Source organism: Canis lupus, chromosome 37 (assembly GCF_048164855.1).
Source record: "Canis lupus baileyi chromosome 37, mCanLup2.hap1, whole genome shotgun sequence".
In the NCBI taxonomy this organism is placed as follows: Eukaryota; Metazoa; Chordata; class Mammalia; order Carnivora; family Canidae; genus Canis; species Canis lupus.
This window is the reverse complement of record NC_132874.1, coordinates 20,232,420-20,247,025: the sequence shown is the minus strand read 5'-3', so window position 1 is coordinate 20,247,025 and position 14,606 is coordinate 20,232,420. Positions and strand designations below refer to the sequence as shown.

General features: G+C 38.3%; 1 protein-coding gene across 2 annotated transcripts in view; it reads right to left on the bottom strand.

The window, feature by feature from the left end:
• Window positions 1-14,606, bottom strand: part of F13A1 (coagulation factor XIII A chain) — a 168,559-nt gene that overhangs the window by 104,968 nt on the left and 48,985 nt on the right. For both annotated transcript variants that reach the window (XM_072814118.1, XM_072814119.1), the window contains exon 5: window positions 12,500-12,751. In XM_072814118.1, coding sequence (XP_072670219.1) covers window positions 12,500-12,751 — 252 coding nt within the window. The remainder of the gene's footprint in view (window positions 1-12,499; window positions 12,752-14,606) is intronic.

Below are 14,606 nucleotides of genomic sequence, written 5' to 3'. Positions count from 1 at the left end.
GAGCTCCTCTATAGCTTTGTGGTGAGGGGTGGAGCCTCTCTGGTTACTCTCATCCAAAGCAGAGCTGGCCAGTCCAGCCCAGTCTCCATGAGCCCAACCACAGACAAGCCCCCCAGACCCATGAGATAACATGCTTGTTGTTGTAGACCAGTGACAATTTCTGGTTCTTTCTTATGTAGCATTACTATGATTATAGCCATCTATTCTTTTTTTTTTAATAAAGATTTTATTTATTCATGAGAGACACAGAAAGAGGCAGAGACACAGACAGAGGGAGGAGAAGCAGGCTCCATGCAAGGAACCTGATGTGGGACTTGACCCTGGGAATCCGGGATCAGGCCCTGAGCCAAAGGCAGACGCTCAACCACTGAGCCACCCAGGCATCCCTGATTATAGTCATCTAAAAGAAAGCTATAATGAAAACTGATTTTGACACAGTGATAGATAAATATATGCATAGAGCTAAATGTATATTAGATATTAGTAGATGATAAAGATGGCATTTAAAAAATCAATAGGTAATGATAGATCTGATCAATAAATGATGTTTTGACAACTGGCTATTCCTGTGGGAAAAAATTTTCAGTAAGATATTTTTCTCCCAGTAACACAAAATTTATCAATAGATTTAAAAGATTTGCATGTGTCTCTTCCTGCCAACCCTTAATTGTTTAAGGGCAGGTTTAATTCACCTAAATTGTCCTGGACATGAACCGGTCAAGAAATGTAATACTCGATAAATATATAAAAAATGTTCAGTTTCACCAATAATTAGAGACACATGAACTAAACCATGAAATGTCAATGTAATACCATATTTTGCCCATCGTATTAGCAAATATTAAAACAAATGGCAATACCTGATGTCAATGAAGGTATGAAGATTTGGTATTCTCTTATAGTGTGGCTGCATTATAAACTACAGCAGCCTTTTGTAAAGAGTAGTTTGGCAGTATCTATGCAAATTTACAATGTGAACTGACTTTGACCTAGCAATGCCATTTCTAGATATTCATTCTACAGAAATAATATTGTTTAACATCTATGTGAAACATTCAATATAGCATGGTATGCTACAAATGAAAAATGGGAAGCAATCAGAGTATTTGTAAGCAAAAGACCAAATTGATTATGGTATAACCACAGCCAGTAGTCATTAAAAAGAATATGTATGTACTGATATAAAAAACTCTGTAAGATATATTATACAATGAAGTAAAATATAGAGTAATATGAATAAAGACTGCCACCTGTGTTTTAGAAAAATCCAAACTCTGTAGAAGTATATATGGACATTAATTTGTAAAATTATAGCAGAGTTATCCAGAACAATACACACAGTTAAAGTATTCTACGGAGGTTCTCAAGGATCAGAAGTATGTGAGAAGGAAAGATCACTTTTTACCATATATACGACTACATGTGCATATTTGAAAAGGACAATGTATTCAATTAATTATCAGCTAAAAATTAAAACCATTCAAAAATGCTTTAAGGGGTGCCTGGGTGGCTCAGTCAGTTAATCTACTGACTCCCGGTTTCCACTCAGGGTGGAGAGATCAAGCCCCATGATGAGGTCTGTGCTCAGCACAGTATCTGCTTGATATTCTCTCGCTCTTCCTCCTCCTCTGCCCCATACCTCTGCCCATGCATGCATGCACTCTCTCTCTCATAAATAAATAGATAAATAAATAAATAAATAAATAAATTTCAAAAAGGCATTAGAGGATGAAAATACACCAAAACATTAGCAGTGTCCGTGATTTGTAGATCACTGAGTTCTTTTATGCTTTCAATATTTTTATTCTATAAGGCTTTCATCATTAGAAGAAAGTAAATTTTTTTAAAAAAACGTTTTTAAAAAGCTAGTTTTAGTGAAGCTGCCTATTTAATAAGAGGTTAAGTTCATCTTTTAAGTATCAATTTTCCTCATTATTAGATATCACCATATAACCATGCCTTTTAGACCTTCTTCAGGTCTCCCTGCCCCCTTTTTTTCCCAGTGTAAGCTAGATCAAACCCCATTCCCTTAGTGTCCTATGGATGCTGTGGTCACTTCTGTCCAATGAAGATTGTTCTGTGATTTAGTTATTAATTGAAAATGTGTGTTTTTAGTATTTACCATGTGCCAGGAAATTTCACCGCATGGTAAACACACACACACACACACACGCACATGCACGCACACTAAACTCATTAAAACTCATAACATCTCTAAAAGAAAGGCACTACATTTTCCTCATTTTATAGATGAGTTAACTAAGGAAGACATTAGTTATCTTTCCCAAGGCCATTGTACTAGTAAGAGGTGAAGCCAGGACTTAAATACTAAGCTGTCTCCCAAGTAGACTGTGACTTTTTGAGTCCAAGGGATCAGGTCTCTGCATCCCCCGCACCCAGCACAGAGTGCCTGGGAACTTGGCACAATAAATACCTTCAGCAAGATTGAGAGATGGGGATGGATGTCTGGAGCTTGGAGAGTGAAAGAAGAAGAAAGTGAAGGATTTACTTTTGGGTTTTGGGTTATTATTGATGGAAACTTACAAATTTAAATGGCAAACTATGAATAAGGAGGAGTTCTGAGCTTGAGACTAGGCCACCCTTTTCCTTCCAGCGGCTGAATTAAATCTCACCTCAGAACCAGCGGGCATAATCATGAATCTACAACAAGGCAAGGAAGTCAAATGGGAAGCCTTGATTTTAATTTTAAATTTATTTATGATTTTAAAAGAAGATTGAGGGTGGAAAGCAGTGCTTTCTTTCCCCCGTTTTTACTCAGATCTGTCACTTTAAAATATAGTTGTCCAAAGCTAGGATAGAAAAAAAATTACATCACCATGGAAACTCAAAAAAAAAAAATCCCTATGTTTGATAGGCTAACAAAAATAGGAAAACTTAATCATTTGCCTCTGGCAATTTTTGTTGTTGTTGTTTTGTGTGTGTTTTTGTTTGTTCAAATTTTTGATTTGTTTCAGAGGCATATTGAGGTTTTACTAGATCCTGAAGCAAAAGTGAACTCTCTACCTTAGTAAGATGGGGGATGCTACTAAAAATAAAAACAGTGACAAATAACCCACTGCTCTAGAAACCTGCCTTTCTAACCTTAAACTGTTAGTGTGTGTGTGTGTGTGTGTGTGTGTGTGTGTGTGTGTGTGTGTGTAAGTGTGGGGATTGGGAGCTGTACTTCTCAAATCCGTGAGAGCTGGTAGGAGAAACTAGGTCTAAATAGCTTAAAGAGTTAGTAGCAGTACCAAGGATCCATTGACAACTTCTGGATACTAAGTGACCTCTGGCAAATTAAACTCAGGAGAAAAACAGATTCCATGTGGCATCATTGGTGAATGTGGCATGAAACGTCCATCTGCTTTACCCACAGCTCTGCCACCAGAACAGACCTTCCACATGCCTTGTAAAGAAGCTCCTTTCCAGGGTGAGTAATAGGAGGCAAGTAGTAAGGAAGAATGACCTCATTTATTTTACTATTCCTCTGATAGGAATAACGGGGTAGTTTAAAACTACATAACAACAACATTGTGGGTTGATCCATTTTGGGATTCACTTCTAGGGCTGATTTCAGCCCCCTTGGAAATTGCCACTCGCCTCCCCACACACACAGAGAAAGTAAGAATTTATAGCAAACATGTAAAAATGAATGCAGAGCCTATTGATTTTAGTATCTGTATAACTTCCTTGGGAGAAAGAGGGCTATTCATCACTGCCTGGGCTCAAAGTTTCCTTTTGCTTATTTACATGCTATTTTAAAGTTAAAGTAAGTCCCATTTCCAAAGTCACTAAAGTCAAGCTCTGCAAAGTGAACTCAGGGGTGAAAGAAAACTACAGTGCCGGGGATGCTATCATATAAGTTCTCTCCTAAGAGACTACCTACCAGCTTAAATCAGAATTTGGTTTTGTTTCTGATGCTTTGGAAAAAAAAATAATAGCTTGGTCCTTTCAAAAAGGCAAAACGTGTCACCTCCTTAGATAAAGGAGAAATTTTGAGTGAGGGGATTAGGAATAGCTTTTCCTGTCTCCCCTTTCTCTAAAGGCTGAACATCACTAAAGAAAGAGGCAAGATAGGTTGGTTGAATATAATCATTCTTCAAGGGAGTGGCTTCATGTGCAGAGCAAATGTGACTGAGTTGGCGCCGTCATGGTACCTTTTCCATCTCAAAGGAGATCAGAGGGGGTGGAGAACTCCAGCAGGCTGTGTGTGATATCGGCATGTGAGGAACCACTTCCCATCTCTGGGAGTTGGAAAATGGTAGAGCAGAGAAAAGAATGGCATTTCCAGGGTCTGTGCTTTTGTGTTTTTCCCTTGTAAGTGTCCAAAGCCATCGTCTTCCTAAAATGGTCTAATACAGCCAATTTTGAGGCCCACTTTTCCACCCATTAACTCTGGAAAGAAATGAATCCAAGAAGCACAGTCAAGTGGTTCCTCAACAATTGGATCCGTTTCATTCCTTACGAATATATTGTATCACATTACAGCTCAGGCCAGCTTGGGAAGTTTATTTGATTTGTGCTAATTTGCTAGTTTTGCTGGTTAAGGACTTTTCAGGTACTTAAATATCTTCAGAAGATAGACTATTATTCATAAAGCAATTCTACAAAGAAAATGTCAGAGAATCTTTACTTAGCACATATCCTCAAAGGGAGCCTGTGCCCTTGTTGGCATGCTTATTATTTTTTTCTTTTTTTGCAAAGAAAACTGTCGTTTGATCTTATAGCTATCAACCTGGTTTCATTTTTATTTATTTATTTATTTTTAATGACAGGACTTTCCAATGTTGTAAAACATCACAGAAACTTCCCGGCTGGCACCTACTTCTTGTTTCTCTTATTACACATGACAGTATACCAACAGTTAGGTTTTAAAAAACAAAAGAACTTATCCTGACCAAGTAAGAATATCCAAGTTTTGGCCTCAGCTTGTTTTCTAATTTTCTATATGACCTTGAGAAATTTATCTAACACCACAGAGTCTGTTTTCTCTCTTGAAATATGAGGCTCATAATTTTCTCTCTGACTCTCAGAGTGGTGGTTATCAATTCAGTCCAGCACATACGTTGGACGTTAAGTTGGTGCGTGGCACCATGCTACACTGAATGAGAGAAGAATCCTACTTTCTGAAATACACAACACAGAGAGATACTGGCTTTTAGTATTCTTTGAAGAGTATAAACAACTACAAAAGGAATTATATACCACAAGAATTGGCAGATGAATGTGATTCTGGTTTAGGCCCTCTCAACTCTGATCCTTCCAGAAGTATCTCATAAACAGCTTTGCACCTTGATTCTGGGGTCATCTACATGCCATTGGAAAGAATGTCTACTGCACATTCTCTGAGCTCCCTTCTGATTGTAATGCCATACTGAGTAATGCTGATTTGGTGTAGAAAGGATGAATGAGCCTTTAATGTTTCAGACTCTTACAAGGGTGATATATGCTGTTTTTTTGAATAGAAGTTTTGAATAAGTAAGGGCTTAAAATTTTCACATGAGCTTTATTAGAACTTCATAAAAAATCAATTAACCAACTATCTGATTGCTATTCTATGAAAATACTATTCTAGGGGCTGGAGAGGGTACAAAGATAAGCCACTGACCCATTTCTCCCCACTCCCCGGCTAGGCCAGGTGCTCCTATTATATGTTCTTGTGCCGTGACTTATTTTAATACTTTTTACAATTGTAATTCATGTTTATTAGTAATTCATTTGTGAAATCTTTGTGGAAGCTCTATGGGGACAGACACTGTTTGTATTTTTCACTGCCATATTCCCAATGCCTAATTCAGATCCTTAATCATTTTCATTATTTTCATATTTTAAGATTATGATTTCATATATTAAGATTATTTTATAATCTTATTCATTAGTGGATGAATAAATAATACTACCATGAGTACTTACATTGTTATGGAGGGAGATATACCATCAATATTTGTGGATTGATGGATGAATGGCTCTAGTCTGAGGGTATAAATTCTGGCCTGAGCACAAGAGTCTTCAAAAGAAAGGGGTGTTAGTCACTGTTACCCCCGGAATACCAGAGCTGGTGTATTACACCATTCTGTACTAAAGGGTACAAAAAACAATGTATAATTTCAAAGCAAATAGTATAGAAATGAACATCATAATAAAACACGAGCTGGTCATATTTATTTACTATTAAAGGTATCCAGATATTAGAAACTTATTGATTTCTTTACATCAAATTTAATTGATTTCTTTGTTTAAAGGAAAATACAAAAGTCATATTGAATAAAAAGTTAGAAATACCAGATACTAATTTGGTGTCAGATGCTAAGAGAGAGAAATCTACATACACTTGTGCCCACAAATTCACTCCCACACATACCATATATGTTTTTGACTTTTTTTTCAAGATGGGAAGATGTGAGATTGCATTTACAACTTATCTGTGATGGTAGGTGCAATGAGCCTAAAAAGCATTTACTTAGAATTATTAAATCAATGCAGTAAACATTTATTAAACACCTAGTATGTACCAGGCACTGTGCTAGGTACTGGGATACAAGGCTGAATGAAGGAAGGGAAAACCAGCAATGGGGAATGAGGGAGAGGGAGGGAACAAGTTAGGAAGAGAAGAAAGACCCCCCCCCCCCGAATATGATTGACGTACAACCAAACAGAATAATCAAATACAGACCCAGAATACTAAGTCTTAGTTATGGAACATCTAAATCTTTCAGAATATACTATCTGGCACTAATGCTAGACTACCAATCTGGAGCACTATGAATTTAAATAAGGAAATACATCCCATAATTCAGAGCTCCTGAGCAGTTAGAAAAATAAGAGGAATTCACAATAAATGCCCAACACATTCCTGCTGCCTTTTTGGGTACAATTTTTTCTCTAACACCCTGGAGAAGAGCCCCTCATAGAATGGATCTGAAGCCTGGTTAGCACTATTAAATTAAAAAACTGACCAATAATTCTTCCTGATCCGCCCCTGCCCTCACTAGTGTGGTATTGCTATTGATCTCCATTAATGATTTAGTGATTAAGGAGGATAAATTGCCTATGAATGCAAAGCAAGCTGAAGGGCTCTCAGGATCCCAGCTGAACATTCTTCTATCAATAAGTACTGTATGTGCCTCTATAATTTTCAGCCCTGTGTCCTAAGCCACCTTGGGTATCACTTCTGCATCAAGTGTGCAGCATTTTCAGCATCTTGCCCACCTTGCTCTATTTTGTCAACTTATGATTTCCTCTTTGTTATCTTTTCTACTTGGGCAATGGTTCTCTTTTTACCTGCTTATCCAATTGCCAGACTGTATCTCTCTGAGTCCCTTGTTATGAATTAGCACATACAAGCACAAAAGTAGGTGGTTATCAGGCTACAATATACTGGGTTGTGTATGGAGTCCATCACACAGAATCCTTTTTTGGATTTTATGCCTCAGCTTCCAGGCTGGAAAACCACAGTGAGGGATCCCTAGGTGGCGCAGCGGTTTGGCGCCTGCCTTTGGCCCAGGGCGCGATCCTGGAGACCCGGGATCGAATCCCATGTCAGGCTCCCGGTGCATGGAGCCTGCTTCTCCCTCTGCCTGTGTCTCTGCCTCTCTCTCTCTCTCTCTCTCTCTGTGTGTGACTATCATAAATAAAATTAAAAAAAAAAAAAGAAAACCACAGTGAATGAAGTAAAGGGGTTTCCTATTTCCTAAACATTCTCTTGGAGATCTCAGTGAGCATTAACAAAAAAGATTTTGTTACTTTATTTTATTTTAGAGATGGAGTAGGGGCAGAGGGAGGGGGAGAGAGTCTCAGACTCTGCACTGAGCACAGGGCTTAATCTCATGACCCCGAGAAAATGATCTGAGCTGAAATCAAGACTCAGATACTTAACTGACGGAGTACTCGAGGCGCTTCTCAATGAGTATTAATATAAGAAAGTAAAAAGGTCTTATCTTAAGAACTGATACCAGAATTTTTTTGGAGGGAATGGTTTTGGAAAAGTGTGTAGTTCCCAGTAGTTTCCTTGTTGGAGGGACCCAAATAGCAAAATAAAAAAGCTTGGTGAACTGCTCTGTGTGAGAGAATTAACAATGGTCAGCTTCTAAGAGAAGATGCGAGAGGAGCGTGAGAACAAGGAGGAATGGCAGGGTTCAGAGAAGCAGCAATAAGGTGGGGAGAGACTGGGATTGGGTTTAGGGAGGAGTTGGTGAAATTTTAAGCAAAGTATACTCTCCTATATTTTATCATTATTTTTTTTTGTGATTATTATGTATACTAGTGGTTCTCTAAGTGTGGTCCCTGACCATCAGCATCAGCATCTCCTGGGAACTGGTTAGAAATGCAATCCTCAGGCCCTACCAGGCCACTCGATGATCTGAGGGAGCTGCCCAGAAATGGCTTTCACAAGCTGTTCCGATGCGCTCCCAGTTTGAGAAACAGTCTTTCCTCCTCTCACCACACCATATTACAGACAATGTCTAAACACAGAGATGATTTGTGTGACCTTTTTTGATGTTTCAAAGGCAGCACAGCTGTCAGCACTGGGAGAAATCAGATTCTGAGAGGTGGAGATGACCATGAGATATCCCCAACAGATTTGCAGAAATGTTGGGACACGCAAGGCCAAGGAGCTAGGGAGACTGTGGTAGCTTTCCCCGAGTTCTGGGGAGCAGAGAGGACCCTCCTGCCATGTTCCTGGAATAAGCCCACTTTCTACCTCCAAACTCCCAGTCTTTTCTCTATCAAGCCTCCAGCGTTCCTCTCCTTGCTTCTGGTTCTCTACGGATAACTTTGCTTTTCCCATCACCAGGAAAAAGAGAATCACAAAATGGGAACAACCTTGTCTTCTGTCCACTGAATCTAGAAAAGCTGCACATTTCACCCATCTTCCACATTGCTCTTATCACTGTAGAGGATGGACAGCCCCACCCATCAAGGGCTCTTCATCTGTTCTCTGTATTCTACCCAGGCAAGGACTTTATTCCCTGTCAGTTTTTCTCAACCTTGGCTTTAAAAAGCACCTACAGACCTTTTTTTTTTTTTTTTTTTTTTTTTTTTTTTTTAAGATTTCATTCATTCACTCATGATAGACACAGACAGAGAGAGGCAGAGACACAGGCAGAGGGAGAAGCAAGCTCCACGCAGGATGCGGGACTCCACCCACATGCAGACCTTTTTAAAAACCCTAAAGCCCAAGGGCATCTGGGTGGCTCAGTCAGTTAAAAGGCAGCTCTTGATTTTGGCTCAGGTTGTGATCTCAAGATGGTGAGATCAAGCTCCATATCGGGCTCTGTGCTAGATGTGGAGCCTGCTTCAGATTCCCTCTCTCCCTCTCCATCTGCCCCTCCCCCACCAACTCGCACACGCACGGTCTCTTTCTTTCTCTCTCAAAAACAAAACAGAACAAACAAATAAACCCTAAAGCCCAGGCTACACAGCAGACCAACCAGAATGTCTGAGATATGAGTAGCTAACTCCCCTGGGTAATTCTAATGTGCAGACAAGGTGGTGGACCATTACCTTCTTTCTGGGCAGTAAACTCACCTTTTCCTGGTTTGTCTCCATCTCCATAAAATTATGCCTACTCTATTCATCTTTAGAAATTCTTCTTTGACTTTCATATAATTTGTGTTTTGTAGAAAGTCTTCTTGCAGAAGATGGCAATAGCTGTTATCTCCACGTTCTTACTTCCCATTACACTGTAGCCTGTACCCATCTCTCTGGATTTTGTCCCCCATCACTGCGGTAAGGCAATCTTTCCAAGCTCCCCAGTGACTTCCATATTTCCACAATGTATGGCCACTTTCTTTGCTTATTCTATTTAACTCATCAGCAACAAAGAACCGGTTGCTGTCTTCTTGAATCAATCAATTATCCAGCTCTGTGACACCACACTCTTCTGATTTCCTTTAACTCCTTTTCAGTCTTGTACTCCCTTGTCTAGACTCTAATTGTTGATGATACTAAATCCATGTTTTTTCTTTCTTTAAAATTCCGTGCTAGCTTCTGATGGTGCCCATATTTGCATACCAAACTCAGCCATCTCCTTGGAGCTCTAGATTCACTGATTCAAGTGACTACTTGGTGTTTCCACTTGGATATCCCACAAATTTCACCAAATTTACATTTCTAAATGTAATTCTTAGTTCCACCCCTATGTCTTCCCTTCCACTTCCCCCAGACTTCCTATCTCTGAAAACGGCACCACCACCAACCTAGTTGATCAGATACCAATCACCCAGAGTTATTCTTGACCCCTTTCTCTTCTTTGCCTCCCATGATCAACCCCTCTGCAATTTCTGTTCTAAATCCAAAATACATCTCCAATCCATCCCCTCCTCTTCATCTCCACTGCCACCACCATAGTCCAGTCCATCATCATCTTTGTCCTGGGCCACAGCTTCCAAACTGATCTGTCTAGTTTTATTCTCACCTTTGTCTATTCAGTGATACCTGAGAGGGCCCTCTGCTTCCCTTCTATAATGCACCATTGAGGGCCAGGACCATGTTATCTAGACCAGATGACACTTTCTGAACAGGGAAAACTGGAAGCATCTCACTATGGATAGAACTTGAGAACAAGGCAATGATTAGATGGTAGAAAGTTATAAGACTATCCGCCTTCTGAATGACTCTCCTATAAACTCAATATGTTGGGCAACATGATTAATCCTTTTCACTTCTGGAAAACTGGCAACGGAAGTTGAAATACATGTAAACACATAACCCATTATACACAGTAATATAATCCTTTTTTGAGATTATACAAGTTGAGGTAAACCATATCATTTTCTAAATCCCTTAGGATGCTAGATAGTCATATGAAGTTACCTGATTTTCTTTTTTGTAATGCAAAGAAAGTCAATAACAAATTCCTAGTTTAAAATTTCTTTTATAAATATGAATGTTTATATTTTTTTTACAATAGGCCATGTCCTGCATACTCTTCTGTTTCGGTCCTTTGATAATTCTTTCTCTATTAGACCCCCCAATACTAGTGCTCCTTAGGGCTTGATGCTATATCTTCTTTCCTCAACATATTTTCTCCCTAGGTGCAGACGACTCCCAAGTTTATAACTCTGATTCTTGTCTCCAGATTCACAGAATGGAATACCTACTTGTCATTTTTGCTTGAGTATCCACAGTTATCTCCAACTTAACATTTTCAAAATCTTAGTTTGTCTCTACACCTTCATTCCCCTCAGTCTTTCCCACTTCTGTAAATAGCACCACATCCCTTCAGTCACAGAATGCTTTGTATCTGGTTGACAAGATTATTGTACACAAGAGTGCACCTTTGAGCAGCACATGGCCCCATTAACATCTCCTATTACCATCAACCTTGGACATCTGTCTCAGAGATAGGATTATTGGGTACAAGATGATGGGGCGGTGAGTTGGGAGTATAGGATTAGCTCAGTACCATCTGCCAACACTACTGGAACTGATAATTCAAAGAAAAGGTCAGTAGGATCCAGGTTTGTGTTATATACAAGTAGACAAGGTTGTTTTTCATTTATTATCTATATGTAAGTGCAGCTCAATCTGATTCAAATGCAACTCTCACAACCAATGGCCATTTAAAATCAGCAAAAAATATAGACTCATTTTGGAAGATACTGAAGAGCAATGCACAGGAAGTAAACAATGATATGGAACATCTCCTGTCCTAGGTCAGCTTTTATAAGTTTCATTATCTTATTTCTTAAGATATAAAAGTGTACCCTTTCCCATTAATGCTGTTGCAATGTTTGCTTCTGCCTCTGGAATTGAAAATCTCCATATCAAGTATGAAAGCAGAAGGCAGATAAAGAAGGGCAGAGATGGGGATGGGGGAAAACACTGTGTGACTAAGTTTTTAAATTAAATTGAGAGAAATCCTAGGACTTGACCTATTTTATTTGACTATAACTAGATTAAGCTCCTGTAACAGACAGAAAGGAAAACTCAGAATAGCAGTAGAGATTAAATTGTATTATATTAAACTAAAGTTACATGTTTATACATCCAGAGTTATGGCTTCTAAAATTTGCACCGAACACTCTGCATATACACAAATATATGGGATTCTTTCAACATTCAGGCTTTCTATTCTTAAATTAGGGAGATAGAGAAGTTAGTTTTACTATGGAAAAGATCAACTTTATCCTATTTTTCTGAAGCCAGATTATAGGTCCTAATAGTCTTGAAAGCCTATTTTGTTTACAGAATAATAGCATACACAGAAGTGACACCATCAACACATAGCCTCACAGTTAACTAATTGTGCAACTTCAGGCATTCTTCAATTGTTTCCTGGAATGAATGTATAGCAGCATTAACTTCATATACACAGCCTTGTCCTCAGATACATTAAGGACAAATTTCAATTTTTTTTCTGTCTCTCAACTATGGGAAGCAGTGTATACAAGAAAGAGACATATCTTCTAGAATAATTCTGCTATCCCTCCAAAAAGAGATGCATTGGGAAAATATGAACTATTTTTTTTAAATGAGAAAAATGCTTGCTCCTTACCTTCACACCAAGGATTGAAGAGAATGTATGTGTCCGTTTCTGGGTTTCGGCTGGTACGGAGTATGCCATAGGGGGTCCAGACAGCAACATACATGCGGAATTTCCCAACAATACACTCTGGAGAAGACTGGATGGACAGCCGAACAGATCTGTTCTCTCTCATGATAACTTTAGCACCCCACTTGCCTCTCTGAAGCTCCGGGACAATAGGAACTGGAATGTAGGTTCCCTTGTTCTCCTGAGGGTAGCGACCTGTGAGTAGAAAGAAGTGTTGAGTCGATTTCACAAACCATTTTTGTTCTCACTCTGTCATCTTATAGCTGAAGGTTAAAATAATTAAGTATACTCGAAATCATAAGACTTGGGTTTGAATTTCATTTCTGCTACAGTGCTATGTGACATGTTAGTTGATATTCTTCTTTGAAGCTCAGATTTGTCATGTCTAGATTTTTTTTTTAAAAAGAATAACCTTACTTAAGGAATGTTTGTTCATTGGTTAATGAATTCAAATAAGATGTAGAAATCATAATCTGAGGTGCAAAAACAAAATAAAGCTTACGGAGTGCTGTGAAGTTATCACTCCCTGAAATTCTGCCCTAAAAAAAGTTAGAATTGCTCTTTTTTTGGGGGGGGGGGGATAGGCAAATTTCTTTTTTTGCTTATTCTGAATACAATTTGTTATATTACCTATAATAGGATTATATTTATAGGTTGTGTGTGACTATTTTCATATTCAGTTGAAACACATGTTTATTGCCAGTTTCATTAGGGATTTAGGCTCATGTTCTGGGCAAGAATTCAGGCCCTTCCCTTACTCTGGCCACTTCTGGCAAATTACTTGACTTTTACAAATCCCTATTTCCTTTTTTTTCTTGATTGGTGAATCAAGATAATAATATTACCCGAGGATGAAATAAAATAACACATGTGAGATACTTTGCCCATAATTTTTCATGCATAATAAATTTTAGCTGTTACTTCAATAGAAGATTAAGCAATGGGAATTGTACCATATTTCCAGTATAGCACACTTTTGTATAAGCTATCTCAGGATACATTTCATTTATCTTTATTGTAGTCACTTTAGACCAAATTATTAATTCATGGTGTTAGCCTCAAAACTAAATTTTACCAACAGGTTACTGAAAAAGTCTTCACTCTATCTATCTATCTATCTATCTATCTATCTATCTATCTATCTAGTCAACTTCATGGCATTCTTTTCTTATTAAGATTTATTTGTTTATTTATTAGAGAGCACAAGAGCAAGAGAGGGACAAAGGGAGAAGTAGACAGAGAATCCCAAACAGACTCTCTGCTGAGTGGGGATGCATACCTGGGGCTCAATCCCAGGACTCTGAGATCACAACCTGAGCTGAAATCAAGATTCAGATACTCAATCAACTAAACCACCTAGGTACCCTCAACTTTATAACATTCCTTAATTTTTTAGCTTACAGTTTATAGTTTAGTTTACAGAATAATCAAATACATAGATATTTTAAAATAGAGTAGATCTTTTATTTACTAACTTTTCCAAAATGCGTTAGACATTTCATTCTTCTTGAGTTGAAGAAAAATGCAAATCAGGCTAATACATCTGCAAATTATTTTGACTACAAGCACAAGAAACTTTAAGGGAAAAACTTATTCACTTTAACTGTTTTGTAGAAAGCATGTAAAGGATTCTACATTAAAACTAACACAAACAATGCTTCATTTGGGACTCCAATTACATAGTGTGTGCTGTGAGGTCTTAAAGGATTCTTTGGTAGGCAAATTTTCAAAGACAGAGCATTCTAAGGAGGTGGTTGCATAAGTTAACTGCTGTGTGATTTTGTGGGATGCTTAATCTTAATGAAAATAATAATTTACATAGTGCAAGCCAGGGAGAAAGATTAGAACCCCAGTGCTTTGCTATGTGTTAGGAGTATCAGTTAGTCACCACTCAGGGTGAATATTATCATAAATCCAATAAAGTCTTAAAAATGGTTTGCTGCCAAGGTGCAACAGTGTTTAGGTGGTATTCTTGAGAATACATGGAGCTTAGTCTCTGTGAATCCTGCACATGAATCCTGCAAGAGCTGTTTGTTCCAAAGGCACCTCC